General features: G+C 36.5%; 1 protein-coding gene across 1 annotated transcript; it reads left to right on the top strand.

Annotated features, from left to right (window-relative positions):
- Positions 1-9,806: 9,806 nt before the first annotated feature.
- Olfr1111 (olfactory receptor 1111) lies at positions 9,807-10,746 on the top strand. Its single transcript, NM_146593.2, has one exon. It carries the CDS (start codon positions 9,807-9,809, stop codon positions 10,743-10,745), a length of 939 nt encoding a protein of 312 aa, NP_666804.2. The 3' UTR covers position 10,746.
- Positions 10,747-20,232: the final 9,486 nt, after the last annotated feature.

Here is a 20,232-nt window from a genome sequence, read left to right as displayed (position 1 = left end):
TGGCGTTCCTTAGTCCACTTAGATTTGACCTTAGTACAAGGAGATAGGAATGGATCAATTCGCATTCTTCTACTATATAACCGCCAGTTGTGCCAGCACCATTTGTTGAAGATGCTTTTTTCCACTGGATGGTTTTTGGTCCCTTGTCAAAGATCAAGTGACCATAGGTGTGTGGGTTCATTTCTGGGTCTTCAATTCTATTCCATTGGTCTACTTGTCTGTCGATATACCAGTACCATCCAGTACATTTGTTGTCAGTTGAAAAATATCAAAGGATGACATGAACAGATTTCTTGATACAAACTTCTATATATCTGGATTTTATTGTATAATTTCTTTCATTCTCTGTTGTTATAAATTATTAAAGCAGAAAATTAATTATTAACATCAAAGATGTTTAAAGCCTATTTAAAAACTATTTAATTATATTCACAGTATATATTATTAATAAACAATTCATATTTTACAATTACCCTTGTATTAATTTCCACTTTTTAGAAATGCATTTTAATAAGTTTCATTAAAATTTACTTTATGATTATTGACCACATTAATTGACATATAATATTAGATAATAGGTACTGAATAAATATTTATAATTTCAAAATGAATGAACATATAAGATTTTTAATTTTTTTAAACTATAACACTTTTATATTTCCCTTTTGTAAGCTTCTTTGTGTCTATAAGGTAACTATGTTGAATTAAATAATGTAAGGAAAGCAAGTATTTTTTAATGCAGTTGTTTCTGTGACCTTAATATATATTTGAGTTTTTTAATATATATAAAAGAATGAGAACATACTGGTTCACTAAGTATCTGTTATGGCTTGTGATTTCTCCTGAGACTCAATAGGAAATAACATTATTAAGAAACATGCAAATTTTGCCTATACTTTTCCCAAGGGGAAGTAATTATACAATTGTCAATGGACTTCATTAACCTAGAGTAGAACAAGTTTCAGAATCACCCAAATAGCTTCACTCTGTTTTCACTATTTCCCCCCAGGATGTCGTCACTTTTAATATTTATCCTATCTGTTATGTTTGCTTCAGTAAGTTTAAAGTTCAACTTAAAAACTGTACCAAATGATTGCCATTGATTAGACCCTTTGGGTATTTATTTAGTTAATTTAAATAATCAAAGAATACAGGCATTCATACCAAAAACTAAGACAGAAAAGCTAAAATGATGACTTCACAAATAGAAGAGAGTCATATTTAATGTGGCTTGTGTGTTTTAATGATCTGAAGTCATCATTTAGTTCTTTGCATTGTTTTTACCTGAATAATTACAATGATGACAAGATTTTATTTTGTAAAATATACCATTTTGTAAATAATTATGAAAATAATGGTTCAGAGAACGCTAGATAAGTTGCACTCAGAACGCTTTGCACAATTTCAATTAAGAATTGAAGTGAATTAGCAGTGTTTTACTTATTTATTATTTTTTAGACAGGCTGTATTGAACTCACTATAAAGCTTAAGGGTGACCTTAAACTTCTGATCTTCCTTAATGCTCTGATTAGAAGCCTATATATGTATATATAAGGAGAAAGTGCAAGAGGGCTATGTATTTATTTATCATTCCCCTCTAAATTAAAAATGGACAGAGGTATAAAGACTTTGCAGAACAACTTTGAGTGTGCATTAATTTCTTGAATGGAGTAAAAGTTTTTAACTTGTAAGAGGATTTACTGAGATCAGAAATGCCTCCAGCTGTATATAAAATGAATGTAATGTTGCGACATGAAAGCACATACTAAATGTGTTTTATCTTTTATGTTGCAAGCAAACAAGATTCTGAAAAAAAATATTTATAGAATTTTTTTCTTTTCTCTGTATTTCTGACCCTGTGGGTAGAAAAAACATCATAGGATCCTAGTAACCTATTGAAAGAAAACACATGTCTAATAAATGAAAATTCAGTAAGCCAGATATAACATGTAATTCCAGGCCTTCTGAGAAAAGGTTTTACTCCAGGCCTATACACTCAAGTTTCTAGATTTATCAGAATAACTAGAGAACAATGATTCAAAAGCGCAGGCCCACTGGCGGACATTGCACGTGCAAATGTTAACAGTGAACATTTCTGTTAGAATATCTCATTATACACCCACCCCAACATGACCCACACAGAGAGATACATCAAATATAGTCTAGGTATTTTCAGTTTCCATTAAAAGTGCTTTCTTTTATTCTGTGGATAATTCTATTCTTTCAACACAGAAACAGTGATAGTTAAACTGTTTGTTATATTTGCTGTTTTACCTGAAAAACTCACATGAACAAATGTGGAAGGAATTACCAAATACTTTTTTGCTTCTCCTTCCAAATTAAGGTGAATGTTCTGGAAGGTTTTTTTGTTTGTTTGTTTGCTTTGTATTGGTTTTCTGTGTGTGAGTTATTAAGGTAATGAAAAAAACAACAACAGCAACAAAACAAACTATGCAGATTACAAACTACATGAAGTTCACTAGAATAATATGTATTTGTGTGTGTGTGTGTGTGTGTGTGTGTGAGAGAGAGAGAGAGAGAGAGAGAGAGAGAGAGAGAGAGAGAGAGAGAGAGAGAGAGACAGAAACAGTGAGACAGAGAGACAGAGAGAGTTGTGTACATGCAGCACACATACCATGGTGCATATGTGGATGTCAGAAAATAATTTTCAGAAATCCCATTTCACACTCTGCCTTGTAGACACAGGATATTCCTTATTACTCTCTTGTTCTACTCCATAGCTCAGGCTATCTGGCCCTCAAATTTCAGGGATTTTTTTTCCTACTCCCTCTCTTAACCTAAGTGTACTAAGATTTTGGATGTGTACTACACATGGCATTGTACAAGGTCTAGAGTATAGTACAAACCATTATGTTACAGAATAAACACTGTATCTGCTGAGTCACCCTCCTAGCTCAATTCTCTGGCCTCTGATGATGTATTACTCATTATAAACATACATACTAATCTGCTCAAATTCATAGTGTATAGCATACTTATTTTCACACATATCCATTGCTACTACATGTAAAATTGGAGAAGAGTTACATTTACATTATAATCAAATGTATATTTACATTAGAATCAGACTATACACTAGACCTATGTAGTAAAATATTAACAAGAGACAGGGCATGACTCAACAACTGTGTGTCCCAGAGCTATTCATGTCAAAGGACAGGGCAGCTCCTAGACACTTTGGTAGAATCTTTTTATCTGTTTTACAGTTCTTCATTTTTCATAGTCTTTGTTCCCTAACTACTGATTGCTAGTATTTTTTTCATTTTTTATTAGATATTTTCTTCATTTACATTTCAAATGCTATCCCAAAAGACACCTATACCCTCCCCCAACTCTGCTCCCCAACCCACCCACTCCCACTTCCTGGCCCTGGCATTCCCCTGTACCGGGACATATGATCTTCACAAGACCAAGTGTCTCTCCTCCCATTGAGGGCTGACTAGGCCATCCTCTGTTACATATGCAACTAGAGACACAGTTCTGTGGGGTACTGGTTAGTTCATATTGTTGATCCACCTATAGGGTTGCTGACCCCTTTAGCTTCTTCGGTACTTTCTCCAGCTCCTTTTTTAGGGGCCCTGTGTTCCATCCAATAGCTGACTGTGAGCATCCACTTCTGTATTTGCCAGGCACTGGCATAGCCTCACATGAGATAGCTATATCAAGGTCCTGTTAGCAAAATATTGCTGGCATATGCAATAGTGTCTGCATTTGGTGGTTGTATATGGGATGGATTCCTGGGTGGGGCAGTCCCTCAATGGTCCTTTCTTCTGTTTCAGCTTTGAACTTTGTCTCTTGGGTATTTTGTTCTCCATTCTAAGAATGAACAATGTATCCACACTTTGGTTTTAATCAGTGACTGCATATCATGTGTGTTCTTTAAGTGATAGGATCAAGTATATGTGGATCAAGGAACTCCACATAAAACCAGGGACTCTAAAACTTATAGAGGAGAAAGTGGGGAAAAGCATTGAAGATAATGAGCACAGGGGGGAAATTCTTGAATTTGGGGGGGACTAATATCCAATATATATAAGGAACTCAAGAAGCTTGACTCCAGAAAAATCAAATAACCCTATTAAAAAATGGGGTACAGAGGTAAACAATGAATTCTCAAATGAGGAATACCAAATGGCTGAGAAGCACCTGAAAAAATGTTCAACATCCTTAATCATCAGGGAAATGCAAATCAAAACAATCCTGAGATTCCACCTCACACCAGTCAGAATGGCTAAGATCAAAAATTCAGGTGACAGCAGATGCTGGCAAGGATGCAGAGAAAAAGGAACACTCCTCCATTGTTGATGGTATTGCAAGCTGATACAACTACTGTGGAAATCAGTCTAGAGGTTCCTCAGAAAATTGAACATAGTACTACCTGAGGATCCAGCAATACCTTTCCTGGGCATATACTCAGAAGATGTTCCAACTTGTAATAAGGATACATGCTACACCATGTTCATAGCAACCTTCTTTATAATTGCCAGAAGCTGGAAAGAACCCAGGTGTCCCTCTACAGAGCAATGAATACAGAAAATATGGTACATTTACACAATGGAGTACTACTCAGCAATTATAAACAATGACTTTATGAAATTCTTAGGCACATAGATGGATCTGGATGATTGCTAGTTTTTAATCTACAAATGTGTATTGTTGTCTATTCAATGAGAAGCCCTTCTTGCAGAGAGACATTTGATCGTGAAGTTTCTGCTGTGCAGGTCAAACACATTGCCTGCTCTTAATATCAATATTCTATGTTATCTATTTTACAGTTTTTCAACTTTTGTAAGTTACATGGCACTCTCAAATAAGTGAAAGGAGAAAACAGACACCCTCTCCTGCCCTACAAAATGTTTTTGTTTTGTTTTTTTTGAGATTATAATATAATTACATCATTTCCCTCTTTCCTTTCCTCCACCAACCTTCCTATACATCATTTTGCCACTACCTTTATATTCAGTTGTCGTTACTCATTCCTTTGTAACTTGAAGCTTTGTCAGACTCGTTTTGCATGTTTGTTAGGATCATCCTTGTTCAGTTCATATTTGAGAGTTCAGGTTAGTAAAACTTTATATGAGTAGCATCTAGTAATATTAGGACACACAATACTATGACTCTCATACTCTTTGTACTCTTTCTTAGGCAATGCTTGCTCCCAGAGTCTTAGGTGAAAGAGTGTGTTGTACATATATTTTTGGGACTGGACCCCACAGGATTATGCTGGTTTAATAAGTCAGAGGCTGAAGATTCTCCCCACAGTGACTATGACTTCACTAGCAGTATATATTCAGTTAGTAGCAGGGCTAGTGTACCTCTTGTTAAACAGGTCTTAAGTCCAATTAGACAGGTGTTGGTTACTGCCAAAATGCTCATACCACTGTTGTACAATTAAGACTTTCCTGCCATGCTGGTCATCGATGTGGATTACAGGTGTCACAGATGGGTAGAACTGTTGGCTGCCTCCATCCTTTGGAAGCTTATATGCTATCTTCAAAGAGAGGAGCCATTCAGCTGAACTTTTTTTCATCTGGACTAACAATGCTCCCTCCAAGAACCAAAGACTACCTAAGAAAACCCCAAACAATAGGCATGGGAAGCCTCTGTTAAGCTGTCTAAGCGCTGTCCAAGAGACTCCAAAACATACAATATTTGCTCTTGTTCACACTCTGAGGTGTAAAGTAGATTCCTATTGCTGAAAACACCATGCACTTCAAAAGAGCCTAAGAATTCCACAAATGGAAGTGACCTAAAAGAAGTTTCAATCAGTTGTTTCTGTGTATTGTGACTGAGAGTTTCTATGCTGCTACTTGTTCTGCTCAAGAGTTATTTCTTTCTGATTGAATTCTTTTACTGGCAGAGAAAATGATTAAGCCTCCTAGACAGTAATCTTCCAAATATCACTGAACCTATACTTTGTGTTTTCCTCATATAAGTAACCTTCAAAGACTCCTGCAGTCATTGAATTCTCAATGGAAATTTACAGAGACTATAGAGGCATGTCAAGGAAAAAAACAAATTATTCTGCTCCTAGGGTTTATAATGAAATATCACCTTGTGATGTAAAAACAAATGTGATGTTTATTCTTTTTTTGGAGAAAATAATAGAAATTTAATTGACAGAACTCCTGGTGGAAAATAAGCAGGACAATATGAGCAATGAAATAAACAACATAGCCTTATACTATAATTCAAAGTAGGAAAAATAACATAGATCAATCAATAGTGACATGAATGAGTTTGCATAGGTAAGTAGGTAAATGAATAAAATAAATGCCCTATCTAGGTGAATTCTTTGTTTTGTTTTGTTTTGTTTTTTGATTTTTAATTTTTATTGGTCATTTGTATTTCTTTTATTTTAAAGTGGATATTTTCTTTATTTACATTTCAAATGTTATCCCCTTTTCTTGTTTCCCCTCCAGAACCCCCCATCACTTCATCCTTCCCCCTCCTTCTATGAGGGTGCTCTCCCACCACCCACCCACTCCCACTCCACACCCTGGCATTATCCTACATTGGGTCATTGAGCCTTCACATGACCAAGGACCTCTCCTTCCATTGATGTCCAACAAGGCCATCCTCTGCTACATAGGTGGCTGGAGTCATGGGTCCCTCCATGTGTACTATTTGGTTGGTGGTTTAGTCCCTGTGAGCTCTTGGGGGTCTGGTTGGTTGATATTGTTATTCTTTCTATGGGGTTGCAAACCCGATCATCTCCTTCAGTCCTTGCTTGGTTTAACTCCTCCTTTGGGGTTCCCATGCTTAGACAGATGGTTGGTGGCAAGCACCTACATCTATATTGATCAGGGTCTGGCAGAGCCTCTCAGGAGATGGCTATATCAGGCTCCTGTCAGCAAGCAGTTCTTGGCATCCACCATAGTGTTTAGATTTGGTGTCTGTATGTGGGATACCCCAAGTGGAGCACTCTCTTTCATGGTCTTTCTTTCAGTCTCAACTCCACCTTTTGTCACCATATTTCCTCCCTTGAGTATTTTGTTCTCCTTGAAGAGAAGAACTGAATCATCCACACTTTGGTCTTCCTTCTTCTTGAGCTTCATGTTGTCTGTGAATTGTATCTTTGGTATTCCAGGCTTTTGGGTTAATAACCACTTATCAGTGAGTGCATACCATGTGTATTCTTTTGTGACTGGGTTACCTTGGTCAGGACCCTGAAATTCCACCTCACACCAGTTAGAATAGCTAATATAAAAAACTCAGGTGACAGCAGATGCTGGCAAGGATGTGGAAAAAGGAACCCTCTTCCATTGTCTGTGAGATTGCAACTTAGGACAACCACTGTGGAAATCAGTCTGGTGGTTTCTCAGAAACTTGGACATAGTACTATTGGAGGACCCAGCTATACCACTCCTGGGCATATACCCAAAAGATTTTCCAAAATATAACAAGGACACATGGTTCACTATGTTCATAGCAGTCTTATTTATAATAGCTAGAAGCTGAAAAGAACCTAGGTGTCCTTCAGCAGAAAAATAGATACAGAAAATGTGCTATATTTACATAATGGAGAAATTAAACTTAGTTAGCTATTAAAAACAATGTCTTCATGAAAGTCTTAGGCAAATGGGTTGAATTAGAAAATATCACCCTAAGTGATATTTATTCCTAAACAAGAGTCAAACATGTTGTTACTTTTCATTTATTTCATTTAAAAGAACTCAGCTAATTCATTTCTCTGCAGAGAATAATTGCCTGCACAGTTGTCCATAGGGAAGACAATTACTCTGGGATAGTATCACACTTGTCATGGACTGCAGGATAAATAGTGATCTTTGACAAGCTTTACTTGCAAAACCTGGGGAGAAATATTTTCTCCAAAGCAAAACAGGTTCCACTGTTAAAAAATCTTAGATGGTGCTGAGGTAAGTGTTTTAATTCCTTATGTAGCATCAAATATCTAAGGTTAATATTACAAAGCTAATGCTTATGATTAAGATAATATGTGTCTTTGTTGATGCCATATGAGAGCCAGCCTTCATGAGGGCTAAGAGAATAGGTGGCAACAGACAATGTAATATACCTAAACTAGCCTCACCTATGACAATTGAACAAAAACACTGAACAGTAATTTACATACTTCCAAGAGAAGAAATCTGACTTTTCACATTTTAGAAACTTGAGAACCAATAGCAAAAAAAACTCCTTAATTTTATTTACAGAACAGGAAGTTTTTTATTTTTCTTTTATTGGATATTTTCTGTATTTACTTTTCAAATGTTATCTCCTTTCCCAGTTTCCCCTCCAGAAACACCTTGCTTCTATGAGGGTGTTCCCCTACCCACCAACACACTCCTGCCTCCCTGACCTGGCATTCCCCGAAACTGGGGCATAGAACCTCTACAGGACCAAGAGCCTCTTCTCCCATTAACACCAGACCAGGTCATCCTCTGCTACATATGTGGCTGGAGCATGGGCTCTACTCTTTGGGTAGTGGTTTAGTCTTTAAGAACTCTTTGGAGGTTTGGTTGGTTGATAACGTTGTTCTTCCTATGGGGTTCCAAACCTCTTCAGCTATTCTTTAACATTTACTTCAGCTTTGTGTTAAATTGTTAACAAATACAAGAACCACTTTTATTGAGATTTTTATCCTCTTTTTGTGTGGATGTTTGTCTATCCTCTGTGTCCCACTCTTGTGCAGTCAACTGTTTTCTGTTATAAATATCAGATAGAAGGATTTGGCATTTCACTGTGTGGTACTGGAGACACAATGGTCATGATGGAACAGAGAGGAATAATAATGATATAATGAGGAATAAAAGTACTTCCATACATGTGCAGTATGTTTTTGAAAGAGAGGATGGAGTAGCAACAGTTAAAACAATTAGGGAACACGTTGTTGGGTGATTGCTTTCAAACTATTCAGATACTTTATTTAAAAATTTACAAATGTGGACTAGATCATTCCTAAGCTTCCACAACTATAACTAATACTCTTTAATTTTATAAACCAACCTATAATTTCTACAGCAGTATAAAATAGTTCAAGATCATAAGCATTGTGGTAGAGTAAAAAGTCATGTGAACGTAGATAAATTAATTATATCTTTTGTTTCAGTGCAACTGTAAAAAAATGTTCTCTAACATTATATATTACAATCAAGAAATCTAAATAAAATGAGACATGCAAATAAACTGTCTACTGTCCATACTTCATAATTTATACTAGTTATTTATTACTTTTATCAGGACCATATCAACTACCATGGGTAAACAGGTGGTGTATGAAACTGTACACCAGCTTTAAATCCTATAATTAGGAATAATCACGATTTAAGTAATAGAAAGCTATTCTATGTACTGTTGCTTTATGGTTATGGGGTTGGTATTGTAGTGATTATACCTTATTTTCTTCTAGTGGCATTTATGCAATTATTAATTTTTTCTTCCCTGTTTATTGTTCTGTTGTTTCCAATAAACTTAAATAAATATATTTTGATAAGTGTGGCTTATTTATGAAATTCTAAAAGCACATTTTAGTATTACATAAAGGTTTCTGATAAAATTTAGAGTTATAAAATATACTTGATCTAATTTTAGCCCCAAATTGTAACTCCAACATGGTATGATTATTATTAATGAGAAAATAGTGATGCCTAAATGAAATAATGTAGGCTATCCTATCTATTTAAAAATTGTGTCTATCATATATATATTATTCTTGCTTCCTTAGAGGAGAAAACAAGGACATTGGTTCATCTGTCACCCAGAGAACTTTACATTGCTGGATATCATCAACTGCCAATGAGAAAATCAAGAAGCCCAAGAAGATGCAGTATACAAACTATACCAAGCCAACAGAGTTTATATTTATCGGATTTACAGATTACCAGCCATTAAGACTCATGCTATTTTTGGTGTTTTTCATAGTTTACACCTTAACTTTGGTGGGAAATATTGGCTTAATAATCCTAGTTAATATTGACTTAAGCCTTCAAACTCCCATGTATCACTTTCTTAGCAATCTGTCTTTCTTAGATATCAGCTATTCTACAGCCATTGCACCTAAAATGCTGGTAGACTTCTTAGCCTCCAAGAAGAGCATCTCATTCTGTGGATGTGCTATACAGATGTTTTTCTTTGCATGCTTTGCAGATGCTGAGTGCCTTATCCTGGCTGCAATGGCATACGACCGCTATGCAGCCATTTGCAACCCACTGCTTTACTCTACATTGGTGTCTCGAAGGGTCTGCTTCAGCTTTGTTGTGTTGGCTTATTTTAGCGGAAGCGTGACCTCACTGGTGCATGTATCCCTTGCATTTATGCTTCCATACTGTAGGTCCAATATTGTCAACCACTTTTTTTGTGATATCCCACCTCTCCTTGCTTTATCATGTGCAGATACTCATATTAATGAGCTTCTGCTCTTTGCTTTATGTGGTACAATCCAGACCAGCACTTTCATGGTCATCCTTATTTCTTACTCTTGCATCCTCATTACTGTTTTGAGCATCAAGTCCACAGGAGGCAGGAGCAAAACATTTTCCACTTGTGCTTCTCATCTCATAGCAGTCACCTTGTTCTATGGAACACTGCTGTTTATGTACTTGCGTCCCACCACTAGCTATTCCCCAGACACTGATAAGGTAGTTGCTTTGTTTTACACTGTTGTATTTCCTATGTTGAATCCAATAATTTACAGCTTCAGAAATAAGGATGTGAAAAATGCATTAAAAAAATTGTTTGATAGACTGGGGATCTTCAGATGAATGAGAATACAAGTTGCTTATAAATGTTAATTCCTGGCTGGCTTTAAAGATATATGTTCTCATTATTAAAAAAATCCACAAATACTGTATTTTTATAATATAAATTTACCATTTTATTTACTCCAGATACACAGACAATGATAAGTGTTTATTCTTCCATTGAGTAAGATACTTCTCCATTTATTCACATCCTCAATTACTTTCTTTAAGATTTTATGATTTCATTTAATATTGATTACATTCAAACCAATTTCTTGACTGTATCTACTAAGACATTTTTTCACTTCTTTTTCATATTCTTTGCAGCTAGTATATATGAAGGCTACTTAATTTTAATACTGACAATGTATTTTGAAACCCTACAGGATATATTGCAACAGTCTTTTTTCATAGTCTTCAAATTGTTTTGTGCAAGATTTCATGTAATTTTTAAACAGAGAAAATTTAGTTTTCATCTCTTTCAAAATACAAGACATTTTCTTTTTCTGTATAATTATCTGACTACAAATTATACTACTCTATTATTTAGTAATATCAAATATATGTGTGCATTTAGAAAAATATCAGTTTTTTGTTTTCTATACATAGCTTTAATTTTTGACATCATGAATTTATTTATTCAAATATCTGCTACATTTAAAAGTTCATTTGAAGAAATTATTGAAGGAATTCAGTAAATAAATGGTATGTTTAATCTCCTACATCAACACTCACCATAGAATTTTCCACTCCAGAGCAGTATTGCATTTGTTATGGTTTTACTATTAGTAATATTTTCACCACAATTCAATGTGTCAAGTATACAGTATGAAAAGAAAATTAGTGAGATATAATTCACAGTTTTAAATTAAATATGATAAACTACATTTTCACACTTGAAACTTACAAAGTTCAATTGTATGAGTGTGTGGGTGTGCGTGTGCATGTTTAAACAGGGGCACATTTACATGTGTACATATGCAAATTCACCCAATGATTGACACTGGGTGGCTCTTTCAGTTGAACCCAACCTTATTTTTCTATCCCTCAGTTATGGGGTTCTCTCCTTTTCTTTCTTTTTTTTTTTCTTTCTTTTTTTTTTAATTTTAAATTTATTTTTTTAATTAGGTACTTTTTCCATTTCCATTTCAAACGCTATCCCAAAAGTACCCCAAACCCTCCTCCTCCCACTCCCCTACCAACCCACTCCTACTTCTTGGCCCTGGCATTCCCCCTTACTGAGGCATATAAAATTTGCAAAATCAAGGGGACTCTCTTCCCAATGATGGCCGATTAGGCCATCTTCTGATACATATGTAGCTAGAGATATGAACTCTGGGGGTACTGGTTAGTTCATATTGTTGTTACACCTATAGGGTTGCAGACCCCTTTAGCTCCTTGGGTACTTTCTCTAGCTCCTCCATTCGGGGCCCTGTGTTCCATCCAATAGCTGACTGTGAGCATCCACTTCTGTGTTTCTCAGGCCTCAGCATAGCCTCACAAGAGACAGCTATATCAGGGTCCTTTCAGCAAAATCTTGCTGGAGTATGCAGTGGTGTCAGCGTTTGGAGGCTGATTATGGGATGGGTCTCCGGGTATGGCAGTCTCTAGAATGTCCATCCTTTCATCTCAGCTCCAAATTTGTCTCTGTAATTCCTTCCATGGGTGTTTTGTTCCCAATTCTAAGAAGGGGCAAAGTATCCACACATTGGTCTTCGTTATTCTTGAGTTTCATGTGTTTTGTAGATTGTATCTTGTATCTTGGTTATTCTAAGTTTCTACTTACCACTGAGTACATATCATGTGAGTTCTTTTGTGATTGAGTTACCTCAGTCAGGATGATGCCCTCCAGGTCCATCCATTTGCCTAGGAATTTCATAAGTTCATTCTTGTTAATAGCTGAGTAGTACTCCATTGTGTAAATGTACCACATTTTCTGTATCCATTCCTCTGTTGAGGGACATCTTGGTTCTTTCCAGCTTCTGGATATTATTAATAAGGCTGTGCTGAACATAGTGGAGCATATGTCCTTCTTACCAGTTGGAACATCTTCTGGATATATGCCCAGGAGAGGTATTGAGGGATCTTCCAGTAGCACTATGTCCAATGTTCTGAGGAACCGCCAGACTGATTTCCAGAGCGGTTGTACAAGCTTGCAATCCCACCAATGGAGGAGTGTTCCTCTTTCTCCACATCCTTGCCAGCATCTGCTGTCACCTGAATTTTTCATCTTAGCCATTCTGACTGGTGTGAAGTGGAATCTCAGGGTTGTTTTCATTTGCATTTCCCTGATGATTAAGGATGTTGAACATTTTTCAGGTGCTTCTCAGCCATTCGGTATTCCTCAGGTGAGAATTCTTTGTTCAGCTCTGAGCCTCTTTTTTAATGGGGTTATTTAGTTTTCTGGAGTCCACCTTCTTGAGTTCTTTATATATTTTGGATATTAGTCCCCTATCTGATTTAGGATAGGTAAAGATGCTTTCCCAATCTGTTGGTGGCCTTTTTGTCTTATTGACGGTGTCTTTTGCCTTGCAGAAGCTTTGCAACTTTAGGAGGTCCCATTTATCAATTCTTGATCTTACAGCACAAGCTATTGCTCTTCTATTGAGGAATTTTTCCCTTGGACCCATATCTTCGAGGCTTTTCCCTACTTTCTCCTCTATAAGTTTCAGTGTCTCTGGTTTTATGTGGAGTTTATTAATTCACTTAGATTTGACCTTAGTACAAGGAGATAGGAATGGATCAATTCGCATTCTTCTGCATGATAACCACCAACTGTGTCAGCACCATTTGTTGAAAATGCTGTCTTGTTTCCACTGGATGGTTTTAGCTCCCTTGTCAAAGATCAAGATACCATAGGTGTGTGAGTTCATCTCTGGGTCTTCAATTCTATTCCTTCGGTGTACTTGTCTGTAGCTATACCAGTGCCATGCAGTTTTTAATCACAATTGCTCTGTAGTAAAGCTTTAGGTCAGGCATGGTGATTCCAACAGAGGTTCTTTTATCCTTGAAAAGAGTTTTTGCTATCCTAGGTTTTTTGTTATTCTAGATGAATCTGCCGATTGCCCTTCTAATTTGTTGAAGAATTGAGTTGGAATTTTGATGGGGATTGCATTGAATATGTAGATTGCTTTTGGCAAGATAGCCATTTTTACTATATTGATCCTGCCAATCCATGAGCATGGGAGATCTTTCCATCTTCTGAGATCTTCTTTAATTTCTTTCTTCAGAGACTTGAAGTACTTATCCTACAGATCTTTCACTTCCTTAGTTAGAGTCATGCCAATGTATTTCATATTGTTTGTGACTATTATGAAGGGTGTTGTTTCCCTAATTTCTTTCTCAGCGTGTTTATCCTTTGTGTAGAGAAAATCCATTGACCTGTTTGATTTAATTTTATATCCAGGTACTTCACTGAAGCTGTTTATCAGGTTTAGGAGTTCTCTGGTGGATTTTTTAGGGTCACTTATATATACTCTCATATCGTCTGCAAAACGTGATATTTTTACTTTTTCCTTTCCAATTTGTATCCCCTTGATCTCTGTTTGTTATTGAATTGCTCTGGCTAGGTTATCTCAATTCAAAAACATTGTGTGACTTAGGTCCTCAAGGGTTCTCCTATTTACCTCTTTACCTGTGATTCTAGATTCAAGATATCATGCTTATCTTTTTTTGTGGGTGATGAGATCAGATTAATTTTGTCATATCTGTGTGACAAATAATTTTCTTCTCTTTTTCTATCTCATTTTTTTTTGGTTCTACTCCCCCAATATTATGTATAGCATATTATTTCCTTGATTCTTCTACATAAATCCCACTAGCAATTTCACAAGTTGGATAGATTATAAACTTTACTGAATGTGACAGTATATTCATCATTCTGATCATTAAACTATTACTTGGCATCAAACTATAAATTCCAAAGTTGGAAAACCATAAATTCTTTCATATGAATATGGGGATTAACAGAGAGAGGGAGAGGGGGGAGAGAGGGAGAGAGGGGGACTTGAAGGGGGTGAGAGAGGGGGAGAGGGAGAGAGAGGGAGGTGGAGTGGGAGAGAGGGAGAGAGGGAGAGGAAGGGGGGAGGGGGGAGGGGAGGAGGAGGGGGAGAGAGAGGGAGAGTTATCCAATGAAAAATATCTTTTCTATTATGAATATCAGAAAATATTTCCATTGAGATTTTCACTAAAATTGGCTCTTTTAAAACCTTTTGCGTTTTTGTATAAGTATGATTCATATGTATATACATGTTTGCATGCACATAAGCAGATATATCAGTGTATTTGCATGCAAATATGTGCTTTTGTGTGTGGATGGCGATGCTGACAATGAGATATTTTCCTCCATCACTTACTACTTTATTTGCTGATGCTGATGCTGATCTGTCCCTATATCTGGAGCTAGTTTATCCTGCTTGCTTCAAGAATGAACTTTCTCTTGTGTTTGGGTTACCTCCAGAAATATCCATTTTTCCAAGAATTTCAGAAATCCATTGTTTTTAATTGCTGAGTAGTACTCCATTGTGTAAATGTACCACATTTTCTGTATCCATTTTTCTGTTGAGGGACATCTGGGTTCTTTCCAGTTTCTGGCTATAAATAAAGCTGCTATGAACATAGTGGAGCAAGTGTTCTTATTACAAGTTGGGACTTCTTCTGGGTATATGCCCAGGAGAGGTATTGCTGGATATTCACGTAGTATTATGTACAATTTTCTGAGGTACCTCCAGACTGACTTCCAGAGTGGTTGTACAAGTTTGCAATCACACCAGCAGTAGAGGAGTTTCCCTCTTTCTCCACATCCTCACCAGCATCTGCTGTCACCTGAATTTTTGATCTTAGCCATTCTAACTGGTGTGAGGTGGAATCTCAGGGTTGTTTTGATTTGCATTTCCCTGATGATTAAGGGTTTTGAACATTCTTTCAGGTGCTTCTCAGCCATTCAGTATGAAGTCATTAGATATGCACTCACTGATGAGTGGATATTAACCCAGAAATATAGAACAATCAAGATACAATTTGCAAAACACAAGAAAATCAAGAAGAGGGAAGACCAATGGGTGGATTCTTAATTCCTCCTTACAATAGGGAACAAAATACCCATGAAAAGAATTACAGAGACAGAGTTTGGAGCTAAGATGAATGGATGGATTATCCAGAGACTACCCTACCCAAGGATCCATCCCATAATCAGCCACCAAACCCAGACACTATTGCACAATTCCAGCAAGATTTTGCTGAAGGGACCCTGTTATAGGTGTCTCATATGAGGCTATGTCAGTGCCTGGCAAATACAGAAGTAGATGCTGACAGTCATCTATAAGATGGAACACAGGGTCCCCAATGGAGAAGATAGAGAAAGCACCCAAGGAGCTGAAGAGGTCTGCAACCCTATAGGTGGAACAACAATATGAACTAACCAGTACCCCCAGAGCTCATGTCTCTAGCTGCATATGAATCAGTAGATGGCCTAGTTGGCCATCACTGGAAAGAGAGGCCCCTTGGTCTTGCAAACTTCATATGCCGCAGTACAGGGGAATGCCATGGTCAAGAAGTGGGAATGGGTGGGTAGAGGAATGGTGGGGAAGGGTAAGGGGGACTTTTGGGATAGCATTTGAAGTGTAAATGAAGAAAATAACTAATTAAATAAAAAAGAAAGAAAAACAATGGAGAATCAAATTTCAAGAAAGCTGGGATTAGAAGTACATGACCCTAATCCTAGTAGTTAAGGAGGTTGAAGCAGGAAGACCTCTATATTCCAATCCATCTAAAGCTATATGGTGAGGCCTGGTTTCAAAATATTAATGCTTAAGCAACAAATTATTTTTCTTAGTGTATACTACTTTCTTCATCCAGATGAACCACCTAAATGGTACTTCAGGGTCTGTTAACTGTTTGCTTTTTGGAGTTGATGGCATTCCTGTGTATGACAGGAAGAATAATGTCATATGAGGAATTTTTAAAAATTATCTTTATTCTTTTTTTTTTTACAGTCCAGTTGTTATCCCCCTCCTAGTCTGCTCTGCAACAGTTCCTCAACCCATTCCATTTCTCCCTGCCTCAAAGAGGATATCCCTACCCCTTACCCTATCCCACCCTGCTAGGCTTCCCTACTCCCTGGAGCCTCAAGTCTTTTAAGGGTTAGGTGCATCTTCTCTCACTGAGGCTAGACCAGACAGTCCTCTATTGTATATGTGTTGGGGGTCTCATACTATCTAGTGTATTCTGCCTAGTTGGTGTCTCAGTGTCTGAGAGATCTTGGGGATCCAGGTTAGTTGAGACTGCTGGTCTTCCTATGGGGTCATCCTCCTTCTCAACTTCTTCCAGCTTTTCCCTAATTCAACTACAAGGGTCCCTGACTTCACTCCATTGGTTGTGTGTAAGCGTCTGCTTCTGTCTCAGTCAGCTAAGTGTTGGGTCTGTCAAAGGGCAGTCATGCTATGCGTCTGTCTATAAACACAGCATAGCATTAGGAATAATGTCAGGCCTTCGACCCTTCTGTTGAAATGGATCCTAATTTGGGTCTGTCACTGAACCTCCTTTCCCTCAGTCTCTTCTCCATTTTTTTGTCCCTGCAGTTCTTTTAGACACACATCACTCTGGGTCAGAGTTTTTGACTGTGGATAGCAATCTTTATCCATCCACTTGATCCCCTGTTTTTCTACAGGAGGTGGACTCTACAAGCTCCCTCTCCCTGCTGTAGGGCATTTCATCTAAAGTCCCTCCCTTTGAGTCCTGAGAGTCTCTCACCTCCTAGCTCTCTGGTACATTCTAGAGTGCCCCCCCCAACTTCTGAGGTTGCATATTTACATTTATTCTGCTGGCCTTCAGGGCTTCACTCCTGTTCTCCCACACCCAATATTTGATCATTTTTCCCCTTTTCCCCTCCTGCTACCTTTCCCACTCAGGTCCCCCCCTCCCTCTGCCTGCCACCCTGTTATTATTTTCTTTTCCCTCTATAATGGGAACTTTATAGAATATACCAGAGAGCTAGGAGATGAGAGACTCTCAGAAGGACTCAGAGGGAGGAACCTTAGATGAAATGCCCTAAAGTGGGGAGAGGGAACTTGTAGAGTACATGTCCAGTAGAATTCCAAGTGGGAATGAAGCATCATCACTTGGGCCCTTTGGCTTGTTAACCTTCTTGAGTCCTATGGATTGTATTCTGGGTATTCTGTACATTTTTTTTTACTAATATCATCTTATTAGTGAGCACATACTGTGTAAATCATTTTAAGTCTGAGTTATCATACCCAGGATGATATTTTTTAGTTGCATCTATTTTCCTGCAAAACTCAAGATGTCTTTATTCTTAATAGCCATGTTGCATTCCATTGTATTAATGAACCACTGTTTTAGTATCCATTTTTCCATTGAGGGAAATCTGAGTAATTTTATAATCCTAATTTTCTAGCTTTAGAACCACCTGAGTGGTCTCTTTATCCTAATGTATACCATCATTTCAAATGTAATGATATACTAGAAGAAGATCATCACAGCCTATGAGTGCTTTCCCAGATTTCAAACCCATTCTTATTCACAAAATAAATTTACTTTGGTTACAGATAAATGGATGTAAATTAAAACATACAATTCCATACAAGGAGTGATGCCTTATACAACAAATGGACAAACAAAAACATTGTAAACTAGTGTGAAGGATTTGAAGGACAGATTTTTACATCCTTAGAACCACTTTACACATAAATACATAACAAATATTAAATAAATGAATAACAAAATGCACTTACAATTTTATAATACTTATCCTTACAAACACTTTAGAAAGATTGTTTAAAAAAAAACTTCACTAGCTTCATTCTCCAATATATCTAACATACATCTTTACACTGAGACCTCATTTCAAAGTTTTTGTTGTTGTTTGTTTTTAATAAAGTCATAAGGGCACAGTTATAACAGGCAAAGTGATAATAATTGACTGTCTTCTGGAATGTAAAGTTAACATATATCCACGATTCTTCTCATGTCTCCCTGGAGTCATGAAGAGGAAAGAAGTTTATGTTCTGTGTTTTAAAGAAATCTATCTCAGGTACTTCATTAAATGAAAATTTTTCCATTAAAATTGAGGTATGATTACAGCCTTCACCTGATTCATCACATTCAGAAATTCAACTGTCTGTGAATCTGTTTATTTAGAGTTACAGGAACATGAAATAATTGTTTTTTTTTTTTTTAACAAAGATATACTGTCTAGTCATCAATGTGATTTGTTATATGAGGTATAAAGACACACATGATTTAACAGAGTCCAGGCAGGTCTTAAAAAGCCACACAACTTTCCATAATAATTTCTAGCATTCTTAAGTTCTTTATATTTTTGTAGACATATGAGTATTTGGGGGTTATTGTCTTTACCTGTATGTATTTACATGTAGAAGCTAGATAGCAAACCCTGGCACTGTTCATGAAGCATAATCTACCCTACTTTTTGAGAAAGGTTCTCTCAGTGGTATGGACCTTACAGAGTATGCTATACTTGATGGCAAGTTTCTCCCCTAATCTAATAGTCTCTGCCATTCAGAGTGGTATTAAAAATTGTGTGCCACCTTAACTGGCTGTTTTTTCTAACACAGGTCTGTGAATTGAACGCAAACCCTCACCTTTTCATGGCAAATATTTTACCAAAAACACAGATCTTCTTTAGACAGTTTAAAAACCAAAATATTTATACTTTGAAAATAATTTCCAAAGTGGCAAAGAATTAAATAATTTTTTGATTAATATATTTCTCATTTTTTATTTACTGAAAAGTTCCAATATGTGATATTATCTTTTTGTATATGTTTTAATTTATGATCTGCTTCCTGAACTCTTGAAATTTAAAACATATTTTTGTCACTTAACAATTATATAAGTTGATGTGAAACTAAATGGAAAAGTTCATGTGATTTGGTAGACAGGTACATATAATTTAAGATATATGTTTTGACCTTGTACCATGTCAGCTTATGATAATTAAACTACAAAACACTTGAAAACAGCTAAACTCTTAGTATCTTTTTTGTAAAAAAATAATACCGTCTTTCTCATAAAAGATAGAGGATGTTGATGAAATAAATGCTTTTATTCAGGGTCCACTTTAGAATGAAAATTATGTAGGAATAATGTGAATTCCTGAAGATGTTTTTCTGAAAAATAACAAGTTTAAATTGTTTTATTTGCAGAACACTTTAGCTATCATCCATGTGGTTTAAATATGATATTTTTCTCAACTTCTGCTCCTGTATTCACGGTCTTTATTCATCATTGTAACAAAATGCTTGAATTTAGAAAACAGTTACTTCCAAGGAATATTATTTGTAAAGGATACCCTTTCATAGCATCAGTGGTGAAAGGAAAGGTATCTACTGAATAGATATCAGGAGTTCTGTCAGCTCATAGATTAGTTTAAGTCTCAGGAGATGAGAAGGATGGTAATAACTCAGTGTTGACAACTGAGACACATAAAGAAGTAGAAGTAGGTTTTTTTTTTCCCCAGTAGAGCAGA

Source organism: Mus musculus, chromosome 2 (genome assembly GCF_000001635.26).
Source record: "Mus musculus strain C57BL/6J chromosome 2, GRCm38.p6 C57BL/6J".
NCBI lineage: Eukaryota > Metazoa > Chordata > Mammalia > Rodentia > Muridae > Mus > Mus musculus.
Note: the sequence above shows the minus strand (reverse complement) of the source record. Positions and strands in the feature narration are given on the sequence as shown.

Coding starts and splice junctions, on each gene's coding strand:
- Olfr1111 (NM_146593.2), top strand. CDS start 9,807: ATGCAGTATACAAACTATACCAAGCCAACAGAGTTTATATTTATCGGA.